Below are 14,857 nucleotides of genomic sequence, written 5' to 3'. Positions count from 1 at the left end.
ATAGCGATATTGGCCTGTAGGATGCGCAGCTGGTTTTGGGTTTGCCTTCTTTATGTATGATGACTATGTTGGCTACTCGTTGGTCATATGGTAGTATTCCTTTATCCCTACTCTCCGCCAACATAGAACGGATGTAGGGGGCGATTTTGTCCGGCCTCAGTTTATACAATTCAATGGGGATGCCATTCGGTCCTGAAGCCTTCCCTGAGTGTACTCCCCTGATCGCTTGCGCCACCTCATCATCCGTTAATAGGGATTCGAGATATGCCCTATGTTCGTCTGACAGTACGGGCAGCCTGATGTCTCGAAGCAGCTCGCTGTGGTCATCCTCCGAGAGCCCACTGGCGGTGCTGTACACCGTACGGTAATAGTCTGCAAATGTATCCGCTATTGCCTGCGGGTCCGTTATGGGTCTGGAATCACTTCCCAGTAGCTCAGGTACGAGGCGAGCCGGCCACTCCCTCCTGTCCAACCCTGCTATCAGCCTACCTGCCTTATCCCCCTGCACGTAGATCCTATTCAGGACCTCTCTGCCCTGTGTCCTAGCTCTGTCCTCTGCTATGCTTTTAAATCCGTCCTGTCTCAACTTCAGGAGGTGAAGTCTTTCGGGGGTCACATCTTGGGCTAGAACCACTTCTGCTTTTAATACTCCTTCCTCTGCCTGCACGAGGTCTGCCTGCCTATCTTTCTTCTTCCCGGCAATCAGGGAGAGGGCTTCTCCTCTAACAACCGTTTTGTATGCTTCCCACAGCGTCTAAACGGAATCCACTGTACCCTTATTTTCCTGAAAGTATTTATCCACGACGCCGGCAATGTTCTTCCGGATGGCCGGGTCTTTCAGGTACCAAGAATTAATGGAGGCCACTCTCCTGGCGTTCATTTGGCCCAGACCTATTTTCATCCAGACTGGGGAGTAATTGGAAATGCCACGCCCCAGGTGCTGAACCTCTCGGATAGTGTGTGCCTGTGCCGCGGTGACCAAAATGTGATCAATACACGATAGGCTGCGGTGGGCCCCCGAAACATGGGTGAATTGGACCCTTTCTGGATTGTGCGTCCTCCAACCGTCCACCAGCCCCATGGACTCAAGAAAGTCCGGTAACCAACTCTGAGCGGGCCTAATGTCTCTTGGCGGATGTCAGTCCAGTGCACCGGACAACACCGTGTTAAAGTACCCCCTCCCCCCCCCCCCCCCCACATTATTAGAAGGCCCATTGGGAATGATAAAAGTATTTTACCTATGTCTTTGAACGTGTCTGTCTGAAGGCCAGGTGGAACGTATATTGAGACAAATGTGGCTGTCCTCACAGGCCCGAGACCCCAATGTATCTACCTCGTGAGTCTGACCACGTATCCCGCACAATGAAGGGGAATGTGTTCTTGACTAGTATACCTCCTCCTCGTGATCCAGAGGTGAAACCCGCATGTGCCACCCATTTACACCCCCCCTTGTGCAAGGCCATACATTTGTTCCAGATTAGGTGGGTTTCCTGCAGAAGGATTACATCTGGGGCTTGTTTCCTAATAAACTGGCTGACCATACCATATTTGATCTGGTTTCCCAGGCCGTTTACGTTCCAACTAACCCCCAATTCCCATTGTATACTCATCTTTATTATTCCTTGGTAGTCGCTCAAGCTCTGCATCTCTAGTTGATGATGTCGAAGGAACAAATACTATGAACATTCCATAATTAAAAAACAATAACTTCCCCTCCCAACACCCCCCCCCTGCATCCCTGCTCTCTGGGCTTTGAACTGCCCATACTCTAACTTGCAGAGTGCCTGTCGCCCTGTATGGAACTAAAAGTAGAAATGTGGGGCACGCGATCGCCCCTCCGACTTCACCCCCCCCCACCCCTCATGCATTGTGTTGTGCTTGCAATATTGCTAATCTTCATTACCGGTCATGCGATCTGAACTATTAGTGGCTCCCTTTTCCCCCACTGTCCGCAAACAAGAGTGTTAATGGCTAGAAATACAATAACAATATGCAAATATTTACTGCTGTTTACTGTAATGTGTAATTTCCTTACTGTTTTGTTTATATTCAATGTGGCTACGATTCATATTGTATGCACTAGATTGGGCTTTTAAAATAAAGGTTTCAAAATGCACATTCAATTTCTTAGGGCCCCTTGAGTGCATGATTCATTTACGAAAAAGGATTTGGGTTTTCCACTAATGTGTCCCTGTCTAGTCTCATGGGACTGGCTGTTACCAGACATACATCTTACGCAAGCACTGCTCAGTGGTTTGTACAGTGGCGGCAGTCCAGCTGATCTTGGACCAAGTCCTTGGTGCAAGTGGGCCAATAAAATACAAGCATTGGCATAGCCAATAGGTCTCGCTTTTGGGACCTTATAAGTGTTTAGCCATACAACAGTTGCATAACTAAATACTTATAAGGTCCCAAAAGCGAGACCTATTGGCTATGCAAAGCGGCCGTGCGGCCGTGAAAGTGATCGCGATCCCGATCACACATCAAAGTGGCCGTGCGGCCACAAAAGTAAAAGTAATTGCGGTAAAGCGTGGCGCGCGTGCCCGCGCACATGCACTGTAGCTTTAGGCTGGACTGGTAGCACTTTTTGGAGCCCTCACAAAAAGTCTCGCCAGACCAGCGCATACGCTGGGTCAGGCGAGACCTAAAAAAAGAGTAACTTTGCTATGCAATTGGAGCGCAACAGTATTAGTAGTTCTAGGACACTGAGGCAACCACAGTTTAAACACTAGGTAACCTACAGCGCCAAGGATCACAAAAAAGGTTTCAAATGTGCCAAATGCCTGGAGGAAGGTGGCATATGTGTAGGTTTATTTGTCCCTAATGGGAGCTTTCCAAAAATTCTAATCTTTGGAGTTTGTACCTTGCAGTCAAATACTTTTGAAAAATATTCGAGAGGTTATGAATTTAGTTAACTTTTCTTCTGAAAGTATATGCTAACAAAGTACTTACTTCTGACTTCAAAATGGCTATATTCTCCAGATTTCAAAACAGGCTGGGAGAAGCAGAACCAGGGAAGCTGTTTTCTGAGCTGCGGGAGGAGGTAGTGTGCCAAGAAGCCTATCAGTCCCGCTAATGCATACAGGACATAACCTAGAACAGACTAGAAAGGAAGAAATATTGAAGGTGGCAGCAATAGAATAAATATCAATACAAATTTTTGGAGCTGTGAAGGACAGTAGCCTAGACAAGAAGTAGGTAGAGTAACAAACTTACAAAAGGGAAGGCAGACTAGTGCAGACAGGGACAGGATGAAGAGGATTGCAGACAATGAGGAAAAGGCAGTCTGCATGATAACGATAAATGAAAACCAGAAGAACCAGTTAATCGCACAGTGTCTCATTTTTGCTTTAACATCGTTTACTTCCTAGATAATTCAATGGTTATACACTCCATCAGGGATTACTCTCCAATATTCTTGACACAGTAACGTAGGAGCTTTCAATGTAGAGACAAGGAGAAAAAGAGGAAAGGAGGCAAAGGCCGCAAAAAACAAAGTAACATTACTGAAAAACTTCACACATCAAATAAACAAAAACAAGGAGAGAAAGGGTCACAAAAAAAACAGAATATTTTTAACAAAAAGACCTGAAAGAAAGTATAAAAAGAGAACAAAAAGTATGATTGGGAAAAATTAAGGACTGTACATGAAAGAAATTATGAATGAAGTAAAAAAAAAAGAAAACACAGATAATTAGATGCACAAGAAACACACATTGATTACAACTATTTCGTTCTTAATCCATTGACTGCTAGGGTGTGTATACACACCTGCACCAGGTAAATTGCACCAAAATGTGCATACCTTGAAAAACTTTTGAGAGGCACTTCCCTTAACATTAGTGGCTCTCATCCTGATTTTATGTCAATATTTCACATAATATCCACTTACGAGAACTAGGTATACAACTCTAAAATTGCTACTTGTTGACCTCAAACTTCTCTTCCAACTGGACATAAAAATCATCTTCTGTAGTTCCTAAAGGCTTACCTTCAGAGCAATGAAGACGGTACTGGCGCTGATGGCGAAAGTGATCACAGCCACTACGAAGCACATTACCAGGTCAGAGTGCAGAATTTCACGCTGGAAAAGGGACGACATAACTGGTGAGTTCAACAGGGCCCAGGTTCAGCAAACTGAACAGACTAACATCTTCATTTAGCAGTGGTTATGAATGGCAGTGACACATACAAATGAATGACATTCTTCACAGGAGCCCAACTACAGAACATGTTCCTGGTCTCTCTGTGCAAAACATTGAAAATCCAACTTTTCCCACTATCCGGACCAACATAGGTCCAAGCGGCTTAGGGCCAGATGTATTATTATTATTATTAATTAAAATTTATAAGGCGCACAGCTACCCTTTCCAGGGTTTCCCGGCGCAAAAATGTCTAGAATCTAGACAAGGTAACTAAGCCAGTTGCTGGGTAAAGAGCCAGGTCTTAAGATCACGTCGAAACTTAAGGTAAGAAAATTCCTGTTTCAAGTGGTTAGGAAGAGAGTTCCAGAATCTAGGTCCAAGATATGAAAAGGAGCGTCCACCCATTCTAGCCAATTTAAATCTCGGAAGTGCCAGGTTACCTAGACTGGAAGAACGCAAAACACGGTGCGGGTTGTAAGGGCAAATTAGTTCTTGCAGGTATGCCGGTGCTAAGCCTTGCTTGATTTTAAAAATATGACAGAGGGCCTTAAATTTGATTCGACTTCCAATGCGAAGCCAATGAAGGTTATGAAGGAAAGGGGAGATGGAGACTCTACTAGGAACATGGCAGAGAAGGCGAGCCGCCGAGTTTTGTACCACCTGGAGCTTATTCAAAAGTTCCTTGTTGCTTCCTAGATAGAATACATTCCCGTAATCCAGGCGGGAGATAAGAGCCTGGACTACGGTTCTCTGAGTAGAGACGAGAAGCATCCAAATGATCTTTCGTAGCCATCTGAGTATGGAAAAACAGGTGCCCGCGATACTAACTGCTTGTTGCCGCATGGAAAGTTGAGTATCAATAATGAACCCTAAGTTGCGGGCTTGAGCAACTGGCTGGGGAAACGGACCCATTTCTTGAGGCCAGTGATGAGGGTTCCAGAGATTTTTATCTTTGCCCAAAATGATGACCTCAGTTTTATACCCATTCAATTTCAGGCAGTTGGCATTCATCCATTCCGAAACTCTGTGTAGACCGCTCTGTAAAGCAGATACAGGAGCGTTTTTAGAAGAGGATAAGGAGAAAATAATTTGAGTGTCATCGGCATAGGAATACAGGGTGAGGCCTGCGTCCTCAACGATGGTGGCAAGGGGTCTCACATATATGTTAAAGAGCACTGGGCTCAGAGTGGACCCCTGAGGAACTCCATATGCAGATGCACGAGAAGTGGATGAAGAGCCTGATGAAAAAAACCTGAAAAGTACGATCGTTGAGGAAGGAAGTCAATCATAAAAGGGCAGAGCCCTCCACTCCTGCTGATTGGAGAGATTGCAACAGGATGGAGTGAGACACAGTATCAAATGCTGCACTCAGGTCTAACAAAATAAGTGCCATAGTCTCACCCTGGTCCATGCAGGAGCGTAGTTTTTCAGTAACTCCTAATAGGGTGGTCTCTGTTGAGAAATGAGTCCCAAAGCCAGATTGAAAACTCAGGTTTTCTACATCCTTCCCAATGTGAGTAGTCAGCTGGAAATTAATATGTTTTTCCAGAATTTTAGAGAGCACAGGCAGAAGTGAGATGGGGCGGTAATTAGCTAAAACCGAGGGATCAGCATTGCATGTTTCCAATCTGAAGGAACCGAGGACTCGCGTAAAGAAGAATTGAGGAGCTCTTTACAGATTCCTAATACAGCAGGAGAAAGTGGTTTCAAAATATTGGCCGGTAGAGGATCCAAAGGTAAGCCGGAATTTACCCTGGTTAGGCAGTTGGCAAACGAAGCGTCATCAAGGAGGGGCCACTGTGAAATTTTTAATGATCAAGGTGAATACGTGTAAGTATTATCTGGGCCAAGTTTATCAGGGGCATGAGGGGCAGGTGGATTTAGATTACTATAGATCGCCTTAACTTTGGCGATGAAAAAATTTGCGATGTTGTTGCATTTAGTAGAGTCAAGAACAGTAGGTAGGGGAAGAGTATTTGCACAAGCCAGTTTTTTAACCATGGAGAACAAGACTTGAGGATGATTCAATGAATTGTTGATGGTGTTAGAAACATAAGTCGCCCTTGCAGCCAGAGTGATATATGTGAAGGGCTGTCTTATAATCAGCTTTACAGCTGGGAGCATATATTTTACGCCATTTCCTTTGCAAGAATTTACATTTGGATTTCAAGATCTTCAGGTCATCATTGAACCAGGGAACCGGAGAGCGGTGGAAAGAACAGTTTTTCGATGTGGAAGGCAGACAAAGATTGATAGAGGAAGATAGCCAATTGGAGACCGCTATATTTAAAGAATTAAGCAGAAGTTTCAAATCTGGAGAATTCGCTTCCAGGCGGCTATTTAACAAGTCTAGATTTAGCTTGTGCCATGGTCTCTTGTTCCCATTGCTGTAAGTAGGCAAGGGTGAAGGATTCCCAGAACCAGTGAATTGGAAATAGACAGCATAATGATCTGACCAATTATGGGGAAGGGCAGGAGAGTTGCAAACTAGAGCAAAATTTGATAGAATAGGGTCCAGCAGATGCCCTGCCTGATGTGTAGGTCCCCTATTGTGAAGTATTAGACCAAGAGCTTCCAAATCTGCTAAGAAAGTAGAACTTTCTAGGTTCGTAGGGTCTTCTAAACTTGCAGAAATACTTAGACTTAAAAATAATCCCTATCCCACCTCCCCTTCCCGTGCTTCTGTCACTTCTTACCATAACATAGTCGGGGGGGGGGGAAGAGCACAGGCAATATCCGGCCCAGAGCAAGTATGGATCCAGGGATCGGTAACGAACAAGGCATCCGGTTTATCTGACTGTAAAAAGTCATAAATATGCGCTTTATTTTTTGGGAGGGAGCGGCAGTTAAGACTCCAAAAATGCAGAAGGTTACCTGCACCTGGAGGGGACTTTTCTTTTAAAGTGGAAGAGGATGGATTCTTTAAGGTAGCCTTCATCCGGGTTTTAAGACCGCGTCCCAAAGCAAAATGACAGTTAGGACAGATGAATCTCTGCAACTGAAGGTTGGCTGCGGTGCAGCATGGCGAGATCGAACCTCTTAAACACCATAAAACGTCAGCTGTATACGTTAAGAGATTAGAGATGGTGGAGGTTGACAAAAAATATTTACTGGCCGCTGGGCGCAGACGGGCTTGCCTCTGGCGCGCCTTCGGCGCGCCTGCTGCGCGCGCGCTTCTATCCGGCTATTGAAATAAGGGCCGGAGCAAGCTGATAGGTGCAGAGGGCGAGCCACGTGACGCTACCAGGAAGTAGAGTCGGATTATGGCAGCGCCATATTTAAATGTGGAAATGTGCAAATAGCGTTCTAGATTATAGCAGCCAAGAGTGGAACCAAAGGTTCCTGTGTATTTTGTTTTAAAGTGCGGGTAAGCGGGGCTAAAAAAGTCACCTAAATACACAAAATACAATGTAAAATAATGAAAGAGCAGTGATTACTAATTTTAAAAAGAGGACCAGCAAGTAACAACGATGGCGTCTGAGCAGAATATACGACGTTACTTCGCATGCGTTTAGTACGCATGCCATTACTACGCGTTCGTTAGTACGACCGCGTTTTTAGTTCGCATTCCTTTCCTACGCAATTCGGAACAACAAATTGCAGTAGGGGGTGCTGGATGTTGGAATAGTATAATTTACTATTCCAACTCCAGTCTATGCGGACACTAGGGAAGGTGTTGGATTTTAAATCCAACACCTTCCCCCCCTAACGCAAGTCGCTGTTCCGACTTGCGTAGTAAAGGTTTTCTAAGTAACAACGCGTGCGTACTAACGTCCGCGTAGTAATGGCATGTGAAGTAACGCATGCTAAGTAAACGCCGTTTACCGTCTGAGCAAGTAGCGTAGTGGTTACCTATAAGAACGCGCTTGCATCCGGCTATTAAAATAAGGGCCGGAGCAAGCTGATGGGTGCAGAGGGCGAGCCACGTGACGCTACCAGGAAGTAGAGTCGGATTATGGCAGCGCCATATTTAAATGTGGAAATGTGCAAATAGCGTTCTAGATTATAGCAGCCAAGAGTGGAACCAAAGGTTCCTGTGTATTTTGTTTTAAAGTGCGATGTATCTAAGGGATTTACCCATTCTGTCTCTATGGGAAAATGTGTTTATACATATGGACCTAAATGTGCACGGGGGTGACTTACTGAACAAGGTGTTTACCTTAAACCCATATCCAGCTTGAAAAATAATAATAATATATATGTATATATAAATATAAATAATTTCAGGCACATCTCGGACGTCGACTAAAATCTGACATTTCAGACTCTGGCAGCCTAGGCAGTTCTCTCAGGAAGACAGGCTGATCCAAGTGGCCAAGCATACCTTGCATCAATCCAGGGGCAGCACGGCTCAATAGACTTGTGGTCATTCACACAACACCTATCTGTGTTTAATGGCATGTGAGAGGTTCTTTTTTATATTGTACATACTCTCCCAGAGGAAATCAAAGGAGGCCTGCAAACAACTAGAGTCAGGGCCTGTCCTACAACCATCTCCGAGCCAATCAACACAAATGTACAGGCATTGTATGATGCTGATGATTCCTTTGGTTCGTTTCTTTAGTACCAGGATTCCCTTGTGCCACTCCTAAATTTCTTACTTGTGTTGAGGCAAAGGGGGCGAAGACCAAGGTCTATTGACCAAATGATGGAGGGATGATCACGGATATATTTTTTATATGCTAGTATAGCAGTTTGAAGAGTTTAGCCATTGAGAGTGGAACATCAAACTGGTTAAGTTTGCCCTCACGGTCAGTAAGCAAGAAATTAAATATATCACAAAAGAACATGAGCACATGTTTTGCTTTATAAAGCAACATATTTATGCACCTTTTCAGGCATAGGCACAGTCACTGATGCATCCTGTTTCTCATGTTACAGCTATGGTCACTGAAAATAAATATTATTCCACACTCGGACAGGAAGTCAAGATGAGAGAAGGAATTTATGTCTGGTCCAGTGTGCTGATGCTGAAGAGACTGGCCTGCAATGTTCCCTTCAGGGTAGTGTGGGTTAAATAACCTGAATTTCGCTGTTAGTATACCAATATTTTCTTCTGTCAAATCAGGGAATATATTTTCCTATGAATTTATTACAGATAGTTCACTTTCAGTGCCTTGCCCATCAAAGTTAAGCAACGTGCAATGAATCTGTTGCTGTCACTGCATGTTTACTACCTACCCTAAAGATGGCCCAGATGGCTCCCTGGAGGGTACTGGTGGTAATGTGCAAGTAAGAACAAGTTATATACCTTTGACAATGCTCTTTGGGATAAATATTCTATTTAACCACTGATTCCTCACCTTGTGATATTCCCCAGGTGTCAGACTGAATCTGGAAACTCAAAAGAAGTACTTCTCGGCACCCGTAGGTGGCATTGTGCGCTTCCACACCAAAGGGGAAGTAAGATATGGATTAGGTTACTAACCCTGTAAGCATCTGTTCTTGTCATGTAGAGCTGTAGAGTCACATGCTTTGTATACTCCTCCATCTAGTGTTGGGTCCGGATGTTTGCAAGTTTTTCTTAGAAGTCTTTTCCAGTCACAAGGTAAGGTGACTCCTCCTTTCTGTGATAGTGTGCATGTGCAACAACTTCATTGTTAGATTGTTTTCCCGCAAGAGGGGGAGACTGGAGTAAGTGTAGTACATAGATGTCCAAGTGTATGTAATGTGAATAAGAACTGCAACAACCATAGGTGTCCAGGGAGGAGGGAGGGTGCAGCATGTGAATCTACAGCTCTACATGCCAAGAACAGAGGCTTACAGGGCAAATAACAATCTGTTTGAGGCATGTGTGCTTTAGATACACATGCTTTGCATAGATTGTATAGCAGTATTCTCCCAAAATGGTGGCTAACCAGTGGGTGTTGCAGTTGTTTTTAGCACTGCTTGTCCTACATTAGCTTGTTGAAGTGCTAAAACATCCACACCATAATGTTTGGTAAATGTGTGTGGTGTAGACCATGTAGCTGCCTACATATGTCAGCTATTGAAATGTTACCTAAACACGCCATAGATGCTCCTATTTTGCGAGTAGATTGTGCTCTAAGAGGTATAGTTAAAGTTGGTTCAGCTTTAACATAGCAGATTTGAATACATTTGACAATCCACCTAGAAATACCAGATTTAGAAATAGGATTTCTTTTAGGAGGTGGGGCAAATGCAACAAAAAGTTGTTTCGTGAAAATGTTTTGACCTATCAATATAGTATAATAATGCTCTTTTTATTAAAAACTGTGTGTGTGTAGAGCTCTTTCTGCTACTGAAACAGGTTGAGGGAAGAACATATGTAACTCAACTGATTGGTTAAAATGAAAAAGCAGAAACTAATTTTGGAAGGAATTTAGGGTATGTGCGAAGAACCACTATCTTTATGAAGTTGAAAGAAGGGTTCGTTTAAGGTAAATGCCTGTAACTCACCAACACATCTAAGTGAAGTGAGAGCAATTATAAATGAAACCTTCCATGAGAGAAATTGTAATCAACAAATGTGTAATGGTTCAAAAGGAGGACCCATAAGCCTTATGAGAACAATGTTAAGGTTCCAGATAGGTACAAGTGGTACCCTGGGTGGTATTATATATTTAAGGCCTTCCATAAAAGCTTTAATTACTGGAACTTTAAATAGGGACAAATGTTGTCTGTTTTGCAGATATGCAGCTACTGCTGCAAGATGTAATCAATTAGATGTGGAAGCTAAGCTAACTTGCTGTAGAATCTAGGCTCATCAGAGTACACGTAGATGAAGAACAGAATCTGGGATACAGTGGAGATGACAATCTACCTTCAACAATACGCCTCAGGGCTGCTTGGTGCATTGGAAAGTGGGCTGGGAGACCGTGGCCTGAAGTGTTCACTGCAGCTGAACTCCTCATGATTGAGCAGAGAGAAGCGATTGGAAGCAAAATATAATTAAGAAACCCAAAGAGAAGACAACCTTGATATAAACACCCATGTCTGCTAATCTCCTTACTTGTCTCCTTCACATTTGCACCGGCCTCCTTACACCACCCTACTTTCACCCTTCTTCCCCAACTACCCCATGATTTCTTACCACAGAGCACTGGAGCTTCTCAGGCAGTGGATCCTTGATTTCTACCACTGCCCCTTCAACATTGTGGTCTTCCATGTCCTGGAATAGTTTGGCATGAATAAGAGACCTGCAAAACAGTCAATGGAGAAATGAGCAACAATGATGGTGAAGTATGCCTCAGTGACAGGGGTGGGGCAGTCAAGAGAGCAGGGCATTGCAGACTGCAGTGGTGCAGAGAAGCCAAATACCAACATGGGAACAGTGAGAGCTGTGGATTTTGGACAACGACTATGAAGCAGTAGATGTATTGGCTGTAAGAGACACTGGAAGTTAAAATACCTCACCAGGAGGTGGTATTAACAGAAATAGTTTGAGAGAGGCATTAACCAGCAACTCATGATGTGGTCAATGATTTCTAGTTGTTGTAGCTGGACGGAGATGAAATAATATTTATATCATATGGGTTGGGTTTAAATGTAAAGGGTGGAGATGGAGTACCACACAGAAATAAATACAGACCATAGAACTGTGGGATCGCTGCTTTGACGGCTGAGGTGGTATGATAAGGCAACCAGGAGGCCACAAAACACAGAGAAGAGGACAGGAACCTGCTGGTCGATCCATGGGGCCTGGGAAGAAAGGAAGGGCAAAAAAGAAGAAAAGAGAAAAGAGACACAAAGGGGAGAAAGGAGAGCAAGTGGGGAGAAAGGAGAGCAAGTGTGGACAAAAGGGGAACAAGTGGGAGAGGGATATGTTAGGGAAGAAGAGAGGAAGGGTCAGAATAAAGGCACAGTTGAGAGGTGTAAAGTGAGATGGGAACAGGCATGGAGAGAAAGAAGGAGGAAAACGAAATGGTAGGAGGGGGGAAGGAAAAGATGTCAACGGAGCATAGGTTATCCTGATCAGGGAATATGCACAACAATATTTGGCAAGATTTAACTGGACACAGACAGACTGGACAACAGGCACAGAGTGGGTGTTACAGACAAACAGCAAAATCTCAAGCCCAGGTTAACAGACAGGCATGCAGATGCAGTCAGACATGGAAAAAGCCCCAGGGAGAATACATTCCATAATATATAGCAATGACTCTCTCCACTTCTCCTGTTTATGCAACAAGCCAATTCACTGTCCTCCAAACTTCAATTTCAGACGTACCATCAAACATCTCCAGTAAGGGTCTTTCTCAATAACTATGGCTATCAAACGTAGGCCCATAACTTCCTTCACATGAAGCTATCAGTATTATTTCACTTTTCATCTCATAAGCCCATTGAATCATTCAAATTAGATGTTCTCAATCTAGCTAGCATCAGAAATCAAGTACCTTGATGGCTCCTAGGCAGAATCCGTAGAGTAGGGCAGAGACGAGCAGGCTCCGCACAAGACTGTAGACTGCTGTAATGGGACTGGTGGTTGCTGCAGGAAAATCATTAAAAGACCAAGTTAAATTTGGGATCCAAAATACGCAATGGATTTGAGAATCAATGGGGTACAGGAGACATGGTAGACTTGTGAAGCGCAAAGCACTAAGCAATACAGTTTACCTAACAGGCCTAAGCAGTTCTTTGGAACATAGAATGTTTACCCTGTATGGCGCTTTGGGATACAGCATGTGTTTAAAAAAAACAGTAATGTGGCACAAATGGTGTGCGGTAATAAAGGAGACCGGAACAAATGTGTAGAGTTAATATATTTATTGCAAGTCTGTTTTAAAACGCTAATCACAGGCCAAGCATGGACCACATTAAATCACAGTACCTGCATAACACAATGACACAGCCAGGATATATAAGGTACAATGAAGGGAAAGTTACTTACTCGCAACTCTCAAGAATGGGGATCTTTTCCCACATTAATATGTGTGTGTGTGTGTGTATGTGTGTTTTGGTTGTGTGTTAGTTGTGTGTGTTAGTGTGGGTGCTTGAGGAGGGGAGGGGGAGGGGGTGGAGGAGTATTCCAAAATGGTGGGTACAATTTAGTGAACTGGGCACTGGAACTAGCTGTGCCTCAATCAGCTATCCTATCCTTTGCCCCTTTACTTCCAAACATTCCCTTCCTTCCAGCAATGATGACAGCATCCTGAATTTAGACTCGGGTTGAATTGTCAATGTGCTTAATCTTTCACAGTTCATATAGTCTCTCACAGCACAATATGTTCTGAAGGTGTTTAGCTCTCAGGTGGCGGCATGCAGCTTTTTTTCTGCTTCTAGGAGTATGTACATGCTGCGATTCAGATGCGGCTTCCTACAGCGCCACTGATGTAATTCCAGAACAGCACTGATGGGAGCCAATGACAAGGAGCCCTTGGAGTCAGTAAAACAGGTCATCTGGAGTCGTAACGGCCCCGAATGAGTGTCTTTGTGACACACTGGCGCCTTGGCAAAAGTGATTTGGGCCCAGAATCCATCTCTTTGCTCAGCCACACAAGGACAAGCTTCAGTCTTCAGATACAGTGTCGTGGCATAGGGCAGCCGCAATAGTTTTTGGGTCACAGTGACACAGCATCAGCTACTGTCACAGTTCTTTGGGGGGAAAGGGACACAGATCAGTCGAGCTCACAATCTTCATTAAAGCAGCACCAGGCAGCTGTAATTCTGTAGTTCCTGTCCAGGACCACAGATCGAGTTTGTCACCTGCTGACATTAGCTCTCTTCCTTTCTCTGGCAGACCTCACCAATAATGGGTAAAAGTTTAGCTTCACATAAGAGGTACTTTTCAACTTTAACAACAGGAGACTGGTAGATGGAGGGATGAAGGGTGAGAATGCAAATGGCAGTGCTCCAGGAAGACTAATCAGCAATCCCTCTCATCAAATGGCATAATCGAATTACAAATGGAGGCTGGTTGTCTCTCTCCTCACTCTATTGTCGGTGTCTCCATCTTCCAGATACAAGATTGTCAGCAATAACTTTCCACTGTCTGGAAAAACAACCTTATCTCCATCTTCTGTACAAGGCCAAGTAATTGTCATTCAAAGTGGATCCTGCAGGCCTCCATCTTGTTCACCATTCAAACAATGCATGTACCATTCAGGTCACATATACAAATACGCACAGCGTAGACTTCGGATGTTAGTACTAGGATCTGGGTTAGCACAAAGAAGCTGAACATTACATGAGCAGGCCAACAGGCCTCCACTCGAGTGACATAGATAAGGTCTGATAATTACGATGGATTCACTAAACAGTACGCTGCCACCACCACCCTATGTATTAAATCTTTGGCAGGGACTGTAGTCCACTGTCTGTGCAATGTGAGCATGTCCCCCACTAGACTACAGGACAGGTCCAGGACATCACTCATGTCAAGGGACAGGCCTAGGCCTCTTGCACACACTAATTGTGAGGATAGGGCCAAAACAATATCCCAAGCCAGTTCCAGATGCACTTATTCAGGCACTCAGGGCAGGGGAATACAAATATACATTACGCAGTAGACATTCCCTTCACACAAAAAAAGTTCTAATCTTTTTAAATGTAATACTTCATTGGAAGTCCATTTGTAGTCACAGAACACCGAGTGGAGTTAAATCTATAATGTTCCGCACCATTTAGGCTCTCCTTCAAATTAATGCTCATACCCTAGGTCGCTTTAATATCCACATATAAAAGCCAAGGATAATCAAAATCTGAGGAGGATATTCATATGTCCAACTAATGGTAGCGGTAATTAACAA

The 14,857-nt window shown here is 44.0% G+C and overlaps 1 protein-coding gene across 2 annotated transcripts in view; it reads right to left on the bottom strand.

The window, feature by feature from the left end:
- Positions 1-14,857, bottom strand: part of PCNX3 (pecanex 3) — a 682,255-nt gene that overhangs the window by 331,149 nt on the left and 336,249 nt on the right. For both annotated transcript variants that reach the window (XM_085625837.1, XM_085625836.1), the window contains exons 16-20: positions 12,506-12,597; positions 11,698-11,807; positions 11,200-11,305; positions 3,992-4,084; positions 2,953-3,103 (exon numbers count right to left, since the gene is read on the bottom strand). In XM_085625837.1, coding sequence (XP_085481963.1) covers positions 2,953-3,103; positions 3,992-4,084; positions 11,200-11,305; positions 11,698-11,807; positions 12,506-12,597 — 552 coding nt within the window. The remainder of the gene's footprint in view (positions 1-2,952; positions 3,104-3,991; positions 4,085-11,199; positions 11,306-11,697; positions 11,808-12,505; positions 12,598-14,857) is intronic.

Source organism: Triturus cristatus, chromosome 9 (genome assembly GCF_964204655.1).
Source record: "Triturus cristatus chromosome 9, aTriCri1.1, whole genome shotgun sequence".
NCBI classification, from domain to species: domain Eukaryota; kingdom Metazoa; phylum Chordata; class Amphibia; order Caudata; family Salamandridae; genus Triturus; species Triturus cristatus.
The sequence above is the reverse complement of the archived record's forward strand: the minus strand, read 5'-3'. Positions and strand labels throughout refer to the sequence as shown.